This window comes from Osmia lignaria, chromosome 6, assembly GCF_051020975.1.
Source record: "Osmia lignaria lignaria isolate PbOS001 chromosome 6, iyOsmLign1, whole genome shotgun sequence".
NCBI classification, from domain to species: Eukaryota; Metazoa; Arthropoda; class Insecta; order Hymenoptera; family Megachilidae; genus Osmia; species Osmia lignaria.
The window spans coordinates 2,267,568-2,286,129 of NC_135037.1; the positions used below are offsets into that span (position 1 = coordinate 2,267,568).

The 18,562-nt window shown below is 49.3% G+C and overlaps 1 protein-coding gene and 1 long non-coding RNA gene across 5 annotated transcripts in view; one reads left to right on the top strand and one right to left on the bottom strand.

Annotated features, from left to right (window-relative positions):
* Positions 1–18,562, top strand: part of LOC117601698 (uncharacterized) — a 175,170-nt gene that overhangs the window by 74,780 nt on the left and 81,828 nt on the right. The window lies entirely within an intron of this gene.
* dac (dachshund family transcription factor) overlaps positions 1–18,562 on the bottom strand; it is a 128,247-nt gene that overhangs the window by 35,630 nt on the left and 74,055 nt on the right. For all 4 annotated transcript variants that reach the window (XM_076688877.1, XM_034318814.2, XM_034318815.2 and 1 more), the window contains exons 5-7: positions 11,178–11,254; positions 9,998–10,168; positions 7,221–7,445 (exon numbers count right to left, since the gene is read on the bottom strand). In XM_076688877.1, the coding sequence (XP_076544992.1) occupies positions 7,221–7,445; positions 9,998–10,168; positions 11,178–11,254 (473 nt within the window). The remainder of the gene's footprint in view (positions 1–7,220; positions 7,446–9,997; positions 10,169–11,177; positions 11,255–18,562) is intronic.

An 18,562-nucleotide genomic window follows, 5' to 3' on the forward strand; every position in this document is an offset into this window, starting at 1 on the left:
CAACAGATTCTTTACGCTCCTCATTTTAATCTTCCTCGATCGAGCAACGTTTAAGGTACCTACTTATTTGTTGATCGACGATGTGCTTGCCAACACTTTCGAACATTAACTTAATGCTCCTTAAAACGTGCCTTCTCGCTATAGAGCAGTGGACGTGTTAATCATCTTGTAGTTTTTTTTTTTCTTTTTATCGTAAAAAAGAAAAAAATCTGACGGTTACGATAACAGCACAGTGAAGTAGGATTCAAGGCACTTGCGTTTCTTGCGTTTCTTGCGTTTCTGAACCTACGGATTTCTCGGACGAGGAAAAATGAAGATCGTTCGAGGTCTCTCGAACGAGTCGAAGGCGGTGATATCGTCGAAGCGGTGGTTTCTAAGCGTCGGTCGTGCAATAACTCGGCAAGATATCCCGGAGGGTCTGTTCCCGAAGGAAGGAAGGAAGGAAGGAAGGATTATCTTGAAACGCGAAAACGCTCTCCGCCGTATCTCCGGCCACCGTAGTCTCGCGACTTCGAGCCGACCTGCGGGACAGAGATATCGAAACTATTCAACTACGATCGACCACGATGTACGATCGCACTTATTCTCAGCTGCACTTTGCGTCCGTTCGGTACCACGCGATCCTTCAACAATTGTCGTGAATATTTCTCGAACGAGGTAAAAGAGTCTGTGTTGTAAGAATCGAGCAAGAAACTTATAATAACGCTTTAAACTTTCTCCGGTAATCTTCAGTGGTAACCGCGAATCGATCTGGGTGCAGTCGTTGAACTCTCGCGTAGTCAAGCATTTTTTCCCTCGGTACCATTGGATCTTTATCGTTATTACGAGTGTCTGTCAGAGCGTACTTGCATGCGTGCATGCTAGACCAGCCGCGCGCAGCATGAGACATTAATGGTTTGCGATCGTAAAACGTTCAGCGGCAAGATTCCTCTAGCATTTATCGAATAACCTCCGACGACCCGTAGTCGACATCTTAACGATCGATTCTTCCTCTCGTTCCCTTTACTAGACGATTCCACAGCTAACACGCTCGGCTTCTCGAGAATGTCCGAAACAGCTCGAAATACTGTATGCAATTTATGCGAAGGCGAAAGCGTATCGCGTGCACAGGAAACGGTCACGAGTTGTAAAATCGGGACCCATTCGCGAACAACCAGCTGCTCCTTCTATCTTCTTTGTCCCGCGTGTCACTCGAGACCGTAATTAAAAATTGTTTTAACGAATCCTGCCTACCGCGGTATCTTCATCTTCTCGCGCGTTCACCAGTCTCCAGGCTTCCCGTGAACGAGCCGTCCTTCGTTAGCGAACCCCGTTAATAACCGCCTGCTACCAACTTATCCTCCAACTCTGTTGTTATTGCCCCGCTTCTGTCGTTCCGGGTAAACTTGTCGATTTTTATCTCCGCCGTATTCCTTCCCGTAACGTATGCAGGAAGGCGAGTGCAGCTTGTGGAAGGAAACGAAACGTCTTCATTCGTACCGATATGACAGGGCCAATTATCCAGGTTTTTTTTACTCACTTCGTCCTGAGTGATACTTTAAGAACAGGATTCTCTTAATCGGAACTCGGAGGAGGATCGGTGGGGGTGGAAGAGAACCTTTTCAGGAGAGACACGAAGCCGCGTGCCGTGGCGATTCCACGTCGTCGAATCAGATCTCTCGGTTGAAAGTTGTAACAAAATATTCGTTCCTCGCGGCAATAAACGGCGTCGTTAACGACACGGTCCTCTCTGTTTCTTTTTCGCTTGGACCACGACCGACTCTCTCGAGTGGCTGTTACCACTGCTCTTTTATTGCCGGTAAATTACACGTTTTATTCGCCCGTGCGACGACCCGAAAGCAAACTGTATAATTGAACGGTAGTTAAAACTGCGGTAGGTCATGTTTCTTTTCACCGCTCTCGCTCTCTCTCCCTCTCTATTGTGGTTTCATTGATCTCTCTGTCGTTGCTAACAGCTTTTGGCGAAAGTTGATGTAACAGATATGCAAGTAAATGGATAACGCTGAAAGTTTTCAGATTCTTGCAATAGGCTGCCAACAGCCAAAGATATATAACAGAATACGTAAGGATCGTAATGAAGCGAAGGTCGCGAGAGGAAGGACCTCGGCGACAATGTATCGCGAGGGACACTTAAAACCGCGACGACGATAAAACTCGCGACGCGCCTCGAACAAAGTCCGAAGACAGGACGGGACGAGATAGGAAGGAAAAGAATTCGCGAGATCTTCTCCCGTAGGCTTCGAGAGGCTCGTAAATTTTCAGTTTATAATCGTGCTCGATGCGAAAGGACGCGTTCGCGTGCGCGGGCTATTCGACTCCTCTTCAGCGAGGAAATCGCGAGATCGTTAGACGCTCGCTGCCGTTCGTTTGTTACTTCATTTGGGGATGTTACAACAGGATCGTAGGATCGATGTCCTTTGGATCGTTAAATCGAAGATTTAGGTGACGTTCTCTCGACACTTTATCGCCGAGACTTGCAATTTTCTTTCTATTCCCAGGCAAGCCTGTTTTCGTTCGTTTGCTTCTTTGAATTATTTTATTAAATTTCTTACGTAACGAAGCATTCTGAATATTTCCTTATCCTGTATTCAGTGCGTCCATGGTCCGTTTATCGTTGCTCCTCTGCGTTTCATCCCTCGGCCCTGGACCCTCCTTTTCGCTGGCGCAAACGAGTCGTTCTCCGGTGCTTTATGCTAAAAGAGTACCCTGGTGGTTTCTCTAATTGACAATCGGCCCCGCGTTCTCCAGGCTGACCGTGCGTTCGGGGAGCCCGAGGTGGGAACCGACAAGGACCGTGCCACGGCAACATCGTATTGTCTCGCGTTTTTATTCCAACAGGACTCGGGGTGGAGCTGTAGATCCTCTCCCTATTCTTGCTCGTTCGGTGCGCATACCTCTGGTTCACGCTCGTTTGCAGCTTTCCACGGAATCGCGCGAGAATAACCGGACCAAGGGGGCCCGGAACGCTGTGGTGTGCGTGCTCTGCTCGTGGTCGCGGCTCGAATTAACGAGTAACAACGGGGCCACCCTGACCCGGGCGCCAACGTGTCCCATTAAAGGCGCCCTTTTTCTTCCACGGCAAGCTACCGGCCCTCTCGAGACCCGCTGCTACCGCTGCTCGTTATGAAAATTCCTCGGCTTCGAACCGGCACACGATCGAATGCACCAACGAGCACTATATTCTCTTTTATTGTTTTTCTACTGAAACATACTTCGCTTACTTAGTTGATTTAAATTGAAACAGAACACCAGACGCAAAGCGCGTCCATTTCATTCGTTGAGTGCAGGTCGATTGATTTATGTCTAACCCTGGCAACGAACGAGCCCAGTTCCTTCGCTATCCGTATATCGACCAACGATCAGCCATTATCGCGCAGACTGTACGCCCATGTGCGTCGATGGCACGCTTACTTTTTCCCTCTATAAACTCTTTACTCTTCTGCCGATAAAACAATACCAAGCATCGTGAAATATTTTACTCCTCGCGGCTGATCGATATCGACGTTTCGTTTCCTGTTTCTCCTCAACGATTTCCGGCCGTTTTTTACGGCTGCTTCGCCCCTTTCTTTCGTGATGTCCTCAAGCTCGGATCAAACTTTATCGCGTCGGTTGTTTGCTTTAATTAGCCCGTCGGCGTTGTCCTAGATTTAATTAAGAATGGTGTACCGGCTCGCTTTATTGAGCTGAAAACGACCAAGCCACAAGGAGGTCGTGACGAACGACCGTTGTCTTTTGTTTCCAACGACCGAAGAAATTCCACGTCGAATCGATCTTTACGGTATAATATCCCTTTCTCTTGTGCCCGTTCCTGCCGGGACGGTTTCGCGACTGTTCCGAGACCTGCCAGCTTCCGCTCCTCTCCGTCTTCTCACGGTCCCAGCTATTAGCCTGGCATAATTTATTACTTTCCACCGTAATAAGCATAATAATCGACGGCGGTCGGTTGTTCGCGGGCTCGCAGCACCGCGACCTTCGACCCAGGGACGATCTTTAAGGTAGCCTGCGCGAGGTTGCGGACGTTTAATGATGCCGGAGGCTGTATAGCGCCGATTCGGTGGTGGATCACGAATGGAAGCAACGAATCGAAAAAGGGAGAAGCTAAATGCGAAACACGAGCACCAACGACGAAATCGTAACTCCTTCGACTCTTCTTCCTTTTTAACGACCGTTTCTCGCAAAGTCCGTGTTCCTTTCTCTATTTATAGCGAGGATACCAGTCGGACAGCTCGCGATCGTGTATGCTTTTTGGGCATCCCGGTGTTCCAACTACCGGCACTCAACCCTTTACCTCCACGCGAATTTACATCTCTTGGTTATCGGTCAAGGTGTATATCTATTTATTAACTAAATTTGGTTCATTGTTGATTGAAACTGGTAAACGGAGCCTGGAGGCTCGTTTCGCGAAAGGCGTATCTCGGTAGCCGAGTTCTCGTGCATCCTGGTAGCCGTGCACAGAGACAAACAGCGAGTGGGAGAGAGAGTGGGTGCGCTGTCGCGCTGCGTGGCTCGCGGTAATAGGATTTCACGTAAGCAGCCTCCCAGGCAGCGGCCAAAAATCGAAGGAGCTTACGGCGGCGGGATGCGCCGTCGGCCTGTGCAGCTCCGAACGAAGGCGAAACGGAACGGAACGGAACGGAACGGTCGTGGAAAAAAGAAGGGTGCCTGGACGCGAGTAGAGACGATGCGGCGCGGCGTGGCGCGACAGAGCTGGAGGGACACAGGGCTCTGCGAACGAAGAAAGGAAGAGGACGATGGCGGATCGTGGCGAAGGGTAGTGGGGACGTGGAGGGCTGCGAGAAAGAAAGACGTCCGGCCCGTACAATTTTAATTAACCCGGTACCGGGTAGCCGATCGCGATCGAATCGGGTGCACGATCTACAAGGAATCTACATAAGATCCTCCACTCGCGGCTACAACTCAATCCCCTCTTTCTATTCCACTCGCTCGGCCCTTGAACCAGGCCCGCAACGGACTCTATCCTCTCTCTTCCTCCTCCTGGATCCGGGGGACACGAACAACCAAGCACAATCTTTCCGCTCCCGCCGTGGCTTCTCTTCGTCCCTTATCTTGGCCAGCATCGAAGATAGCGAGTTCTCTGCAAGCTGGCTACTCGCCAGCAACCGAGCTCATATTGTTCTCCGTGCGGCGTGTAACTTACCGAGAAACAGAGATAGAGAGAAGAAAGGGGCCTCTTCTCGCTTCGACATTTTTCTTTTCTTTTTTTTTTTTTTTTTTATGTTGGCCACGAGGTCCGTGCGTCCGCGACCGCCTTAACGAACAGCGATTTCTGCTTGTTTTGCCAGGTAAGAATAGAGGAGTTTGAATTTGCTCCCCAGTTAGGGTGCGATTCTTGAGATAGCCAGAAACTCGAGTTCGAACGTCTACGATTGGTGCCAGAGTTTTGCCTCTTCCCTCTGCAGGCTTGTCGAGCGGACAGAACCCAAGAGTGGCAGTCGTGTTCTCGCGTCCGCGCGTATTAGGCCGCGACGACGAAGACTCACCCATACGAAGAAGCTCGGTAACACGATAGCGGGCGGTATGTAAAACCATCTGGTGTAAAACGAGCTGCTGACTCGTTCGAGTATTAAATCGGCCCTCTCTCACCCCTGTTCCATTCTTCGGCCCACCCTCTCGCGCTCCGTTACCCGGCCTCTTCAACCTTTCTCGCTTCGATTCGGTCCCTTTATCCTCTCGAGTGCTCGCGAGCAGAGCGCAAACGGTCTCGGTACGGCAGGTCGACTCGGACGTCGCGACGCTCACCGGATGAACTCGTTCCCGTTCACGTGTCGTCCTCGGGCGCTGAACGTCCGCCCGTTCGAACGTCCTCTCGCGTTAAAGTCTCGGCTTAATCGGTGGTCGATTCACGTTCGCGAAACAAAGAATGCTCTCCTCGCGGCGATCGCCGCCGAGAGATACACCCGAAAGAATGCCGCTTCGAGTTTTCTCGAACGAAACAACGAGGAAAAACGCAACCTCGACTTACGGCGCGTAAGGAATTTATAGGGTTAAACGCGGCGTAGACGAGGCTCGACGAGCCATATAAAAGACACTTTGCGCCGGTTAATGGGCAATTAAAGGCAGGGTTTACATTTCGAGTGGAATACATTAAACGTGTTGTCCTTGTCCGCGATCGTTGCCGTTAAGCAGCGTTTGCCTTCCGAAAAACTAGGCCAAGAAGGGATTACGAATGTTTGCTTTTCCTACCGGTCGAACTTTCCTTGTCGTCGACTGACCTACACCGTCGTTAGTCTTGCGATTACCTGCCAGAGCCTTTGTATCGTCGTTTGTATTCGGAATCGATAATGGGCTTTTACTTAAGGTTCTTGCAATTGACGATCATCATTTTCCAAGTACAAAGAGTTAAATTTAGAATGCTCCAGTGTTCCTGAATTCCCAGGATTCTAGCGATCGAAGATGCTGCGAACCGGACGCGTTTAATAATAACGCAGGTCGATCTATCACTCGCTTAATGAGAAAGAAGTCGTACGCGTACAGGCCGCGGCGCATCGCATCGCCACGGTTCGCGGGACCCTCGTTAATCGCGTTACCTAGCTTCGTTGCTTGCCTACTTAAGACGCACACCGCTTATCTACCGACTACAACAATAATATTTCCAACATGGGCACGCACGCGCGGACTCCACTCTTGCGACTGAATTCCACCCGAGCGATCTTCCGAGCCGACCTACCGTGAAACTCGTTCGAATCGAAAGCTTTGAAAAATTACATCAGTTCTCGATCGCTTTGTATTCTGTTCCTCTTAATAGCCAGTTATTGACAAAGCTGATTTTATAGTAGCTGAAAGCTATTAAAAGAAATATCATAGTTTCGTCGAGATAACATCAACGACTAATTGAGTGATAATTAGCGGCGATTTACGGATACAAATCCGACATGTCAGATCGACGAGTGTGATACGAAACGTTGAAGCACGAAAGCGTAGGAATGCTGCTATACGTTTGCCAGCCACGTGGCTCTCCGCTCGTATTCTCAATTATGAGCCGTTCCGCTTCGAAGATTTCACTGATTTTAATTTGAAATCAAATGAAATTAATTAGAACTCTTCGCGCGAATGGTAAAACGAAAGATAATCATCGACACCTCAAGTTCGAGCTTCAATTTGAAAAGTAAATCAAGCTCTCGACAAACTTTCTGCTTACAAGATACGTCGATTTCTCAAAATGTGGGTCCGTTCGCGTTAAAGAAACCCTCGCCACTGACCTTTCTCGTAGTTGATTTGCCTCTCCTGTTGCCTCGCGTTGTCGGCCGCGACCTTGAGCAATCCCTGGATATTCCTGAGCAGGGTCTCCGTACTCGAGACCGAGGGATCCTGGCCTCCCTGAGAAACGGCCACCGCCGCTGAGGCTATCTGAGAGTAGTTCAACGCCTGAGGACTCTCGGATCCCGGTGCAGGCAAGGGCAGGTTCTCCGGCACGTCCGACAAATCTGAAAAAGTCGAAATCGGTTTCGTTTCAAACTTGTACGAAGATGATAAATTGATCGCTGAAAGTTTCGTTATTAACAGTCTATTTTAGGCCGAATGAAAAGGAGGGGGTGGGAGAGCATTCTTCGAGTGAGATAATTGTAATGGGTTTCGAGGAAGGACAGGAGGCGAGGCGGTGGAAACGGTATTGGAGAAGAGACCGGAGCGAAAAAAGGTGAAAATAAGGCGAGAGGGAGATGCGTTCGCTATCAAAAGGTGCCGGCGGATCGGTGGATCGGTGGATCGGCGTATCGAAGGCAGGCAAGCAACCCAGGCAGACGCGCGAGCATTAAATCGGCCAATGGCAATAAGTAACCGAACACTGTGGCGTTGTAGGTGCGCGCTGATAATTAAAAGACGATACAATAAAGCACGTATCATTGGCCATAAAGCAAGCCGGGGCTAAAGCCCACGGTGTGGGCCGTACCACGAGCGGTCACTTAAGCAAGGAGAACCCACGCAGACGTCTTGTCTCGCCACTCCGAACCTCTTCGGCAATAACCATAAGGCATCCTTTATTCCGGCCGGATCTTTCGATGCCTCGACCTCGCTCCTTTCGACCACGAAAACCATGCTTCCAGGCTAATCGTCGATACAGAGGAGAATAACGAGGCTACTCCCGCTTTTAGCGTCAGGCGACGCGACTCACGACCCGCGAAAAGCAAAAACAAAGAGGTCCCCGGATATCTCGGTCCGGTTCTTCGAGGAATCTCGACGGTTTTCCATCCGAATCCCTCCGATAGTTCGAGGATAAATTCGAATCGATCCTTCCCTCTACGTTACAAGGCTAATCGCGGCCTCGGTGCTCTACGTGCTGTTCGTGCCGTGCCGTTTCATTCGCGAATTTAATTCGTCCGCGATGAGGTTAAATCAGAAACGTGGCGAAGGGTAACAAGTAGTCGTCGCGGGATTACGACTCTGGAACACGCACGCGTTGTAAGTCTCCTCGAAGGAGCGCGAGACCTCCCTCGAACGTTGTTCCAACGATCCTTTGGCGAAATTTATCGTCGACTCGTTCCGTTCTCTTTCTCTTTCGGATAACCGTGAACTCCAGACAAAAACGAGCCAGTGGCGTTCGATTAACCCTTCGATGATGAGCCCTGCAAGAGTCCGTGATCGTTCGCGACCGTTTTCTTCGTCAAAGGGTTAACGGAGCAGAGGGAAATCGTTCGCGAATCGATTCGTGCGGATCCCATTTGCGGGTCGGGCCGAATCTTCAGGAAGTGGACGGAGAACAGAAACGGCCGAATATCGCGGTAGATCGAATTCCAGGAACGAGAGCGAGATAGCGGCGCGTCTCATTAAATCAGAACTGCATTCCACGACCGTGTACACTCCCACGGGCGTTCGATGGGGTTCTACTTCGATCACCGCGAGCACCATAGGTAGGATGTAGCCGATGCATACGACACGCTGCGAGACACGGATTTCTTCCTCCCTCCTCTACACGATCACCGCAATTTATACGTCTAACTCGTGTCTTTCCGAAAATTTAGGGGCCCACTAATTCCTCCCTTCACCCCATCCTCCACGATCATCCTCTCTAATCTAGCCTGCCTCGCGTCGTCTTTTCGACTCCGCTTTGCAATACTCTTTTTCTTTTCTTTCCTCTCCTCTGTAGCATTGCTTCGGGACGGAACGAACCGTTTCTTCCGTTCACGCGATCCTACGTGACTCTAATTGGAAGATCCAATTAACGCGCGAGCAATCGGCAAATCGATTAGGAATCACCGCGATTATGACGCTTCGCTGCATCGAAGCGCCGCGCCGGGACAGCCGAGATAGCACCATGGACCGTGATGTTTATCTGGGCCCATCTTTCATTATTAAAATGAAACTAAATACCGAAGATGCGAGTCTAACGACCAACGGGCCCCCGTGGCCAGTGGTGCTTCCTTCGGCTTCGCGACCCTCATTTTTTGGTCAAAGTGCAATTGCTCTTTCGGTACAATTCAATTTACAATGTAGCTTCTATTGGAATATGGGAAATCGTTTAGGCCGTTTGGATTCTGTGAAAGCAAAGGTATTTCAACTTGGGAGTTTAGGATTTCATAGTACAGAAAGTCAAACGAAGATAAAACCAATGAAACTTTATTTAACTAGAAAAATTATCTAGTAAAAGGTACTAGAGAAGTTGCAGAAAATGCAAACGCGTCGAGTTGAAAATTTCACCGTTCCCGACTGACAAGTTTTGACAACCGCTGAGGAGACGAGTTTCTCGGGACGTTAGGATGGAAGAGGAATCGCAGAAGAACGTCGTTCCGCTCCGGACGGAGATGATCGATGAGAGGGTCTGACCTACCAGTCGTCCCGGGGAACTCGTCTTTAAACGCGGTCTGTCCAGTCGATTCGATATAATTATTTTACGTATGCGTGCCGCGGAACGGGCAACATCGTTTCGACTTTCGGCACACGTCAAATCCACCGTCACGCTCTACCTGCCTTTAATTGATCGACCCACGGCCCGAACGGCCTCTTACCAACCTCCTCCGCGTTTAGATCGCGCGAATCTCACCTTCGTCCTTCTCGTTGTCGTCGTCCAGCTCCTCCGACAGATTGTCGTCCTCCTCCTCGTCGTCCTGCGAACGATGCGACGCCTCGGCCTCGCTTCCGGAGTGCTCGCCCACGCTTCCGCTTCCCGCCGTCTTTGACAGGTTCAGCACGGGACTGTGACCGTTCGAGGAACCTGCCAACATTTTCGTTCCTTCCATTTTATTAAAATTTCATCGTGGAAGCGGAGCTTCCATTTTTACGCCTATGATGGATCTTATTTGTTTCCGTGCATCTATGTTTGCCCGACTTTCCGTCGCCCTATCTATTTGATATCCTAGCATTTTAATCCTGACGTGGATAGATACTGTTTGGTTAACGACGCCAAGGGGAATGACGCATCGTCCAGACCCCCCGGACGAGCGTTTTACTAAGAATTTCCGACTAGACCAGGTCTGGGCAAATTCAATTTTTATCATATTTAGCCCGAGTCTTAGCTTTTCATAGGTCGCGATCGAACACGGTCGACGTAACCGATAAAATCCTCTGGAGAACAATAGAGGGTCGAACGATTCCGTGGGGCCTAACTGGACTAGGAACACGATCGGATTCGAACTCGAAACACGTCCAGTTTGTCGCCAACCGGGACGGGGAACGTGCGTTCGCCAGCAGGATAAAAGGTTCGATCGAACGGATTAAAATATTACGTGGAATCTGAAGAAAGGCGGAGCCGCGGTGCCCCGTAACCCGATATCAGGCTTAATCTCCTTGGGCCTCCTAAACGCTCGGACGGGTCAGCGACGAGAAATAAAGAAATCGAGAAAAGGACTGGACCCTGAGCGGACACGCTCGGCCAACCGTACAAACCTTTTCTATCTACCACTTAGCATTCAACCCGTTTTTTTTAATCAGGAAACGTGTAAATAATTGTATTCTCTTTGAAATCTAATAGAATTTCAATTGTCCAGTCCTTTGTAACGTTTCGAAGACGATTTAAGGGAAGAAAAAGCAAAGTAAAAAGAAACAAAAAATGGTCCCGCGACGACCTCGAGTCACGAGAAGCGCGTTAGGTCGTCGGGAAAGAAGGATGCACCGTTCGCATCGTTGCCTCGTCGAGGCTGTAATAGCACACGGCGTTATTCGCTTAGTATTATCGGGCCGATTACTGTAATTACGGTAAACGAGCGTACGCGTATTTATCTTACCATTGTGCGAGCTCAGATCCCTGGGTTTTTGGTCCAATGCTAGTGCCCTCTCGGCGTCTCCTCTCTCCTCGCGGAGCCTGTAAACATCAAAGTACACATAGATACGGTTTTAGTGTCGATATTACAACGGATTCGAGCGGAGGTGGACTCGGCCGCGCTGGCCATTAATTAAATAATTATTCTAGTCGTCGAGCGAACGAATCGCGTAGGAAGATAAGTGCAGGTCTTCGCTGAGACCGCGTTCCATTCGATTATCACCGTTAATCGATTTCACTTTTCTTTTTCTTTATCTTTTTCTTTTCTTTTGGAATGTCGCGCAACGTTTCAAGCCAGCTATCTCTCTTCTTCCGATAGAACTCAGAAAATGGGAAAGTCTTCGAAAAGTGAGAAAAAACGTCGACGCTTTTATCGTTGACTCCAGGCGCGAGGTGACCCGCGTATTTACGAATTTATTTGGCGACGAAACGCGTCGAGAGAGTAGGAAATGGATGTTTTCCCGGCCGATTACACTCTTCGCGCAAATTATTCTCCCGGGTATACTTTTTCCAGCTCGGTCTTCCTCTTCGCACCTCGAATCGAACCGCGGACCATTAAGTAAGAAGTTAATATCATTAAACATAATATTGGGCGCATCTGGGAGCCGCAGAGCACTTACCAACCCTCCCCCGTCCGCTTCGCCGCAAAACCACCCTCCTCCCGGTTCGCGCGAGTCCGCGAGAACCTCGTCCCACCCCCCGCCAACCGCTTCCTCGCATCTCGACCCCTCGAACCTTAATTTTTTAATGAGAAAATGCTTTCAAAGAGCCGGAGAGAAATACCGTGCGTCTACGAGCGATAAGTTATGACCGCGTTAAGCGGAATGGAGGAGAGAACTCTCCGTTTTCTTCCCTTTTCCATCCCCCGTTCGATTCCACGTTTTCTTTTCCCCGAACAACGACCGGAAAATATATCCATTACACCGTGTTTCCGCTCTAAAGAATAGTGTGGATTCAGAAAATGCGAGCAGGCGAGAAGAAGGAAGTTTCCCCATCGTTTCGTCCACGATCGTCGTGGCCATCGAATAATAGAAGCGTCGTGCGCGTCCGATATCGTAACGACTTAATTTCGAGGATAATTAAATTTTAATTGGTAATACGAGTCGATTAAGACGGTCGATGGTTATCTCGACCCGCCTCTTCTTGGGCCAGCGAATTCGGACGAGAAGGATACGCGGCAGAGATTCGTCGGCGACCCGGCAACATTCGGCTGAAAGGGAGGGCTTGAGAAAAGGGTTGAGGAAAAGGAACGAGTATACCGCGAACGAGAAGAAGAAAACGGAGTGTGAGAGAGAGAGAGGGCGAGGGCGAGGGCGAGGGCCGATTCGCTTAGACGTCGTCGTAACCGGCAACGAGCCGGGGTTATTAAATTTGTAATTAGTCGAATATTACGGCGAACGTTGCTGCGCGCGCGTTTCATGTCTTCACGGTTCCAGCTTCAGCGTGTTGCATGCGCCCGCGTGCGTTTAGCCGCGCGTTTACCTGGCTTCGCGTCAGTAGACACCTAGAACGCCGAGCACAGCCTTTACGCCACGTTAATACATCATGGATTTCATTACGCGCGCCTATGGCTTTCCGCCGCGAATAATTAGCGAGAGAACCTTCCCTTCTCGGCGACAAGCCTCTTTGCCCTCTCGAGCAACCTATTCATCCGCCAAATAGAATTCTTCGTTAAATCAAAAGGAATATCAAAATATCAGGCTATCCGATAGCGATAGTAATGAAGTAATAGAAAATGAATGGATCCTTTTGTTATTAACCGAATCGTTATTATCCTCGATCCATGATTGAACTATATTAACGTATCCTCCTGTACCTACGCGACTAATAAGCCAAACGAACGACGATGCTCTTCCTCTCTCACCCCAGATCTTTGCCTTTAATTTTGATTCGGTAATGACGAGCTCGACGGGGATTCCCTGGCGAGGAACGAGCGTTCGGCACAGCAGGAGTTCATTAACAGCCGTATTTCGAACGCGAAGAAACTACGCACGATACGATTTGAAATCGCTGCATCGGTGATAGGATCGAGAACGGGCCACGCGACGAATCGACGCGCGACGGTCGAGTTTTTCCCCGCGTCCAGTTTTTAATTAACGCATCGGCTTCCTTTTTGGCGGGAACGCGCGCGACCGGGCCAAAGGGTGTGGGGCGCGTTCGGTGATTTTCGTCGAAAAATCAAAAGCATCGGTGGACGCGTGACGCGCGTTCCGATAATGACAGGTACACAGTTGTAATTTCAAGAGGACAAAGGACCAGGAAAATTGGCTAAAGTATGCCGGTGCCAGGTTTTTTCCCCGATAAACGACGCTACGGCACGTCGATAATTTCCCCTCCCTATCTTTTCGTTTGTTTGACTTGCTCCTAACGAATCGACGATTGACCGACGACCAGTCTCCGTGTCGCAATTTTAATTACGCACACACCCCTGGTCCGATGGAATTCGAGCACCGATTGTGTTACCATTCGACAAATGACGTTGACTTTCTAGCGTGTCGCGAACGAGTCGAAATAATAAACGAGCCGGTAACGGTAACGGGATCCAAAGCTCGCGATCCTGGTAACGCTCCGCCACCCTCTGACATCCGAGGCGAAAGGGGTTCCTATCGTAACGAGTGCCGTGTCACGGCGAACCTTCGTCCTGCAAGGATATTCCTTATTTCCAACGGCGTTACGTCGATAATTACGAACCCAAGCGATCCTGTTACCGAAAAGATAGAACAGCTCTTCAGCGAAAGCTTCTTTGAGAAAGTCCCAGAGTTCTGTTTCGAAAGACAACCTACGTTTTCCACGTGACTTGAGAAAGAACGAACGACCAGCGAGGGAAAATATGAGAAACATAAGTCAAGATAGAGACGAAATTGCTTTCGAGATGGAGAACCGGACGAGTGTCAGGAGATCGTTCCTACGGACGAGAGGAATAAAGGGCCGAAGGAATCGAATTACACGAGATCCCGTCGCCCCTGCCTTTCGATTTCTGCCGGATCCTCGCAAATATTATCCGACGTATCGGCAGACGGACAACATTTATCAAATGGTGCGCGACCAGTCCGACTCGAGGGAGTTCTCTCTTGTCGATTCAATCAGCGGATGCCTGAGATTCCAGCCTCCGCTGCTCGTCGATCAAATCGATGCGGACGAATAAGACGTCCAGTTCGCGGTATTAATTCCACCCTTCCACTCTTCTTTTATTTTTTCTTCTTCAATTTATATAAACAACACGAGGTTAATTCGATCGTGTCCAATTTAAAACACCGTCGTCGAATAAAACAATGTCATCAGAGGGGACGAACGTCGTTCGACACGGCGCGATTAAATTACAAAGCCAAAGTCGCGTTGCTTTCGCGAAGCTCGTTAAACACCGGGCTCCCATACTTATGCAGATTTGATACCATTCCTCCCAGTCCGCTCGGTAGCACGTTAATTGCCACGTTTACGCGACTCCATTGTCATCAGGGCAAGGGGGCGAAGATCTTTCCAGTTACTCGTGACAATGATATCCCGTACGCGAATCCTCGACAAAGCCCACCCATGGCTTCCTGAATCAACCTCGCGCTCTTCTCTCACTCCCTTTTATCTCCGTTTCCAATCCTCCCATCCCCTATCCTCTCACGATTCTTCTCCCGGCCCGTTGCCAGCCAGCAGCAGCTTTCTTCTTCCATTTCGACCCCTTGACTAATAGATCCGAACAGCAGCGACGACACAATCGGGCGCGCGTAGTAACTTTATATCAAATCCGTGGATTCCAACGGGAGTAACGAGTCGTGATAAATGACGGGTGCCTCGGCCCGACGACGATTGAGATTAATTTCTCGTTGTACGTCTTGCAGCGGGATTTAATACGCTCGCGGTCAAGTTCATCGGGGGAACTGCGAGAGGGAGTCGAAACCGTGTTGTTCGTTCAAGGGAATTACAAGAGGGAAGAAGCGAAACGAAGTTGTACTACACCCCGTGTCCAACGGATTTATGCCTTTTCTTCTTTCAATATTTTTTATACTCCTCTGTTAGGTTTCTGGATCATTTCTTCGAGCAGTGAATAAAATACAAGAAGGAGAGAGTTTACAGAACGATACTGCTCGACGAAAGGTCTCCTTAAGGTTCTCTCCTCGCCCCTGTCGACGTTCCAACGAACGTAGCCGAACCAGCTAATTATGTATCCCCTGCGGGACCCCCGCAGACAGGAAATGAGACTACCCGAGTTTCTATTCCTTCCATGTACACGCGTACACGCCCGTGTGCGTAACTCGCTGCTTCGAAACGCTCCGGTTGGATTAAGCGGGGCCCGGGGATCAGATACCGTGCGCCCGGTGATAACCTCCGACTTTATATCCGCGCAGGACAGCGGTTTAATTAGACGACGCCCGTGATTTCGTCTAGAAACGTTGATCGAGCTAAATTGTTTTCTCGCTCTCTCTGCTCCCTTTAGATTACGCTATCATCCTGATTCTCTCTGTTGCTTGTCCGTTTCGCATCCGAATAGCTTCCGGGGCTGGCGGGAGAAGACAATGCCGATCGACCAGTCAGATAATCGACCGTTTAGACGAACGACAGCTCGAACTTGATTTCATTCGTCTTTCGAAAAACAATCACATGGATGGAGGATGGAGAAAAAAAAACGAGAGGAAGTTTTAAAGAAACGAGGTGTAAACGACTCGTTGCGACGAATAATTGTTTGTTTATACAGGTCTAAGCGCTTTTTAGTCCTCCCGCCATTCTGACTCCTTGCTTGTCTGACTACCAATGGAGCCTTCTTCTTGCGACTCTTTTTCTACCGACGCTTTTGCTCCTACGCTCGTTAATCCACCGTTGAACACATTGGATGTGTGTCGTAACATGTGGCTACGGATTCAAAGGGGACTGGGGGCATAAAAATAGCGAAAAAAGGTTCTCTCGAAAGTACATCTTATTTAGCTGCTTTACCGAGTTCGTTTGCTTTTATAATTTTACGATTTTTTGTTTCGATGAATACGGATACGCGAGTCCACATCGAAACGATGAATTTTAAACAATTTTAGTTATTAATATAACCATTGTCGGCGATCACATTGTTCGAGAAAAATCGCAAACGAGGTCAATGTCGGTAAAGTTAAACAAGCGATTTGCAAAGGGTAGGAGACAAGCAGAAGCAAGGGTCGCGTTAGCGAAATCATTTATCCCGGAAAAAGATAGGCGGTCTGCGTGGCTGGTTGGATCGCGTTCGTGTACGATACGTCATCCCCGTTTGGTGGGTGACGTTCACCCCACCTCGTAGGCGCACGCTCGGCCCCGAGAAAGCCTCGAAAGCATTTTTCAATTCCGCGAAACTTTACGATAGATATCTTCCCCACGAGAGAAGCGACCGCTCGCCCGGTTCGCCAGAAACATTTGTACATAAATCTGAAAATTATGAGCCGCTCCCCTTTCACCTCTCCTTTCAGCCTGGCCAGCCATATGCCTGCCAACGCGTAACGGAGAGATAACGCGTAGGGTAACCCCTCGTAAGGGCAACCGCAGCCGCCTCCATCTCCTCGTCCTGGTACACGCGTGAAACTGCACCGCTTTTTCTCTTTTCGAACAGAACCGAATAAGCCAGCGCGTATAAATCAAGATTCGTGGAAAATAAAAATCACTTTCGCGACGGATCGCTCGATTAAGGGCCATCGATGGTCGCTCGGGGAGATCTCCACCCTAACCTGAGTAAAAAGAGAAAGAGGAGAGAGAGCTTATCGCGGTTTGAAATGGACCGATTCCACACGGGGTCGCTACAGACCGAATGCTTTCCCTCTTTCTACCCCGAATCCCCTTCGTATTTTTACGCGACCTTTCATCGCCATTCTCTATTTTGTTCTCCAAATGATTTCGTGAAATTAAATAAGATTAGCAACTCCAAAAGACACAGAAGAGAAAGTTGGACGAAAAAGGAGAGTTCGGGCGAGGTTCGACGAGCGATAAGTCTACGGCTCGATGCTCAGCCGGCAGGCAATACGCAAATAAACTGACGGATCCCCTTTTCGTAAAACCCTCGACCCATCGTTCCCTTGGCCACCCCTTAGCTTCCAGAGTAGATCGAAGAAAAATATGCCCAAAGAGAAAAATAAAAAAAAGTTCAATCGAGGGTATGTATGTACAAAAGCAAAACAGGGTACCTCGTCTATCTTTTCCTCTCTTCAACCCTTAAGTCAGACGGCTTAGCAAAATGGAAACGTTGTCGCGGGAAAAACGGAAGAAGAAGCTTTCTGAGAACGGAATCTTTCGAAAGGCGGTTGCAAACGATTCGAAGAAGAAGGAAATACGAGCGATTCGGGGCGATCGTTTATCGATATCTCTGGCTGGTGAAATCTGCTGGTCCACGATAGAGCGAAACGTTTGCCTCGCCTCGCCACCCCTATTTCTGCCTCCACTGTGCGACGCGTGTGCGAAAATACGTAACGCGTAAAAGGCCGCTTATCGGGTTTGCGCAAGAATAGGATTCGACGACGCTTCCGAAAGCCATAACCGAAACGGTAACTGCCACCCTCTGACTGATCGAACTTATTCTTTTCCTTCGTTCCGTTGCCTTCTCCTTCTGTCGCGACGCAACATCCGCGATAATATGCTCGGCGCAGGGGAACGACGCACTATTTTTCTGGAAAATTGAATAGACAAAATCGAATATTTGCCTACTCAGCCACCGAGCGTCTCCCATCCCCTCTATGCTGTATCTCTGCTCACCAGTTCGCGCTCTACGCGTCGCAAGCTCTTTTCGCGTTTTATTAGAATCGCGGTTCGCCAAATGCATTATTCTGTTTAACCATTCAAGCGTTTCAAGCAAAATGTATCGGATATAAGAGAGAGAGATTCCGTCTCGAAAAACAATTACGTCGCTGACGTTGGCGCAAAAATAAAGGGTGTCGCGCTTAATTACGCGAGACACCGAGGCTGGAGCGTACGTTTTCAAGCGCGTAGTTTCGCCGAAGCGTTTAGCCAGCGTTCACCTTGGCGCTTTCTCATCAAGTCTCGCTTAATTTCTAACCCTTTTCGGGGGCTGCCGTTTTCCCGTCTCGATCCAGGGAAAGGGTGGCCAGGAACGCGGGAGAGAGTATATTAAGCGACACTCGGAATTACAAATAACAAATTGCAATTTGATTCCCCGGCCGCGTACGGCACTCGTGTGGACGGCCTCTGTATCGTCTGGGGCCGAGGGCGCAATTTATCATTAACGCCCGACAATTTCGGTGACGGCTCTTCCCGATTCCAATTCCTGCTACAGGGGATGATTTCTCCTCTTCGAAGGAAGACACCAGTCCGTTAAATAAATTTATCCATCTGAATCTAGATTTAAGTTAGCATTATGCGCACCAGCGCGAATAGAAAATCTCGAAGAGGATCATC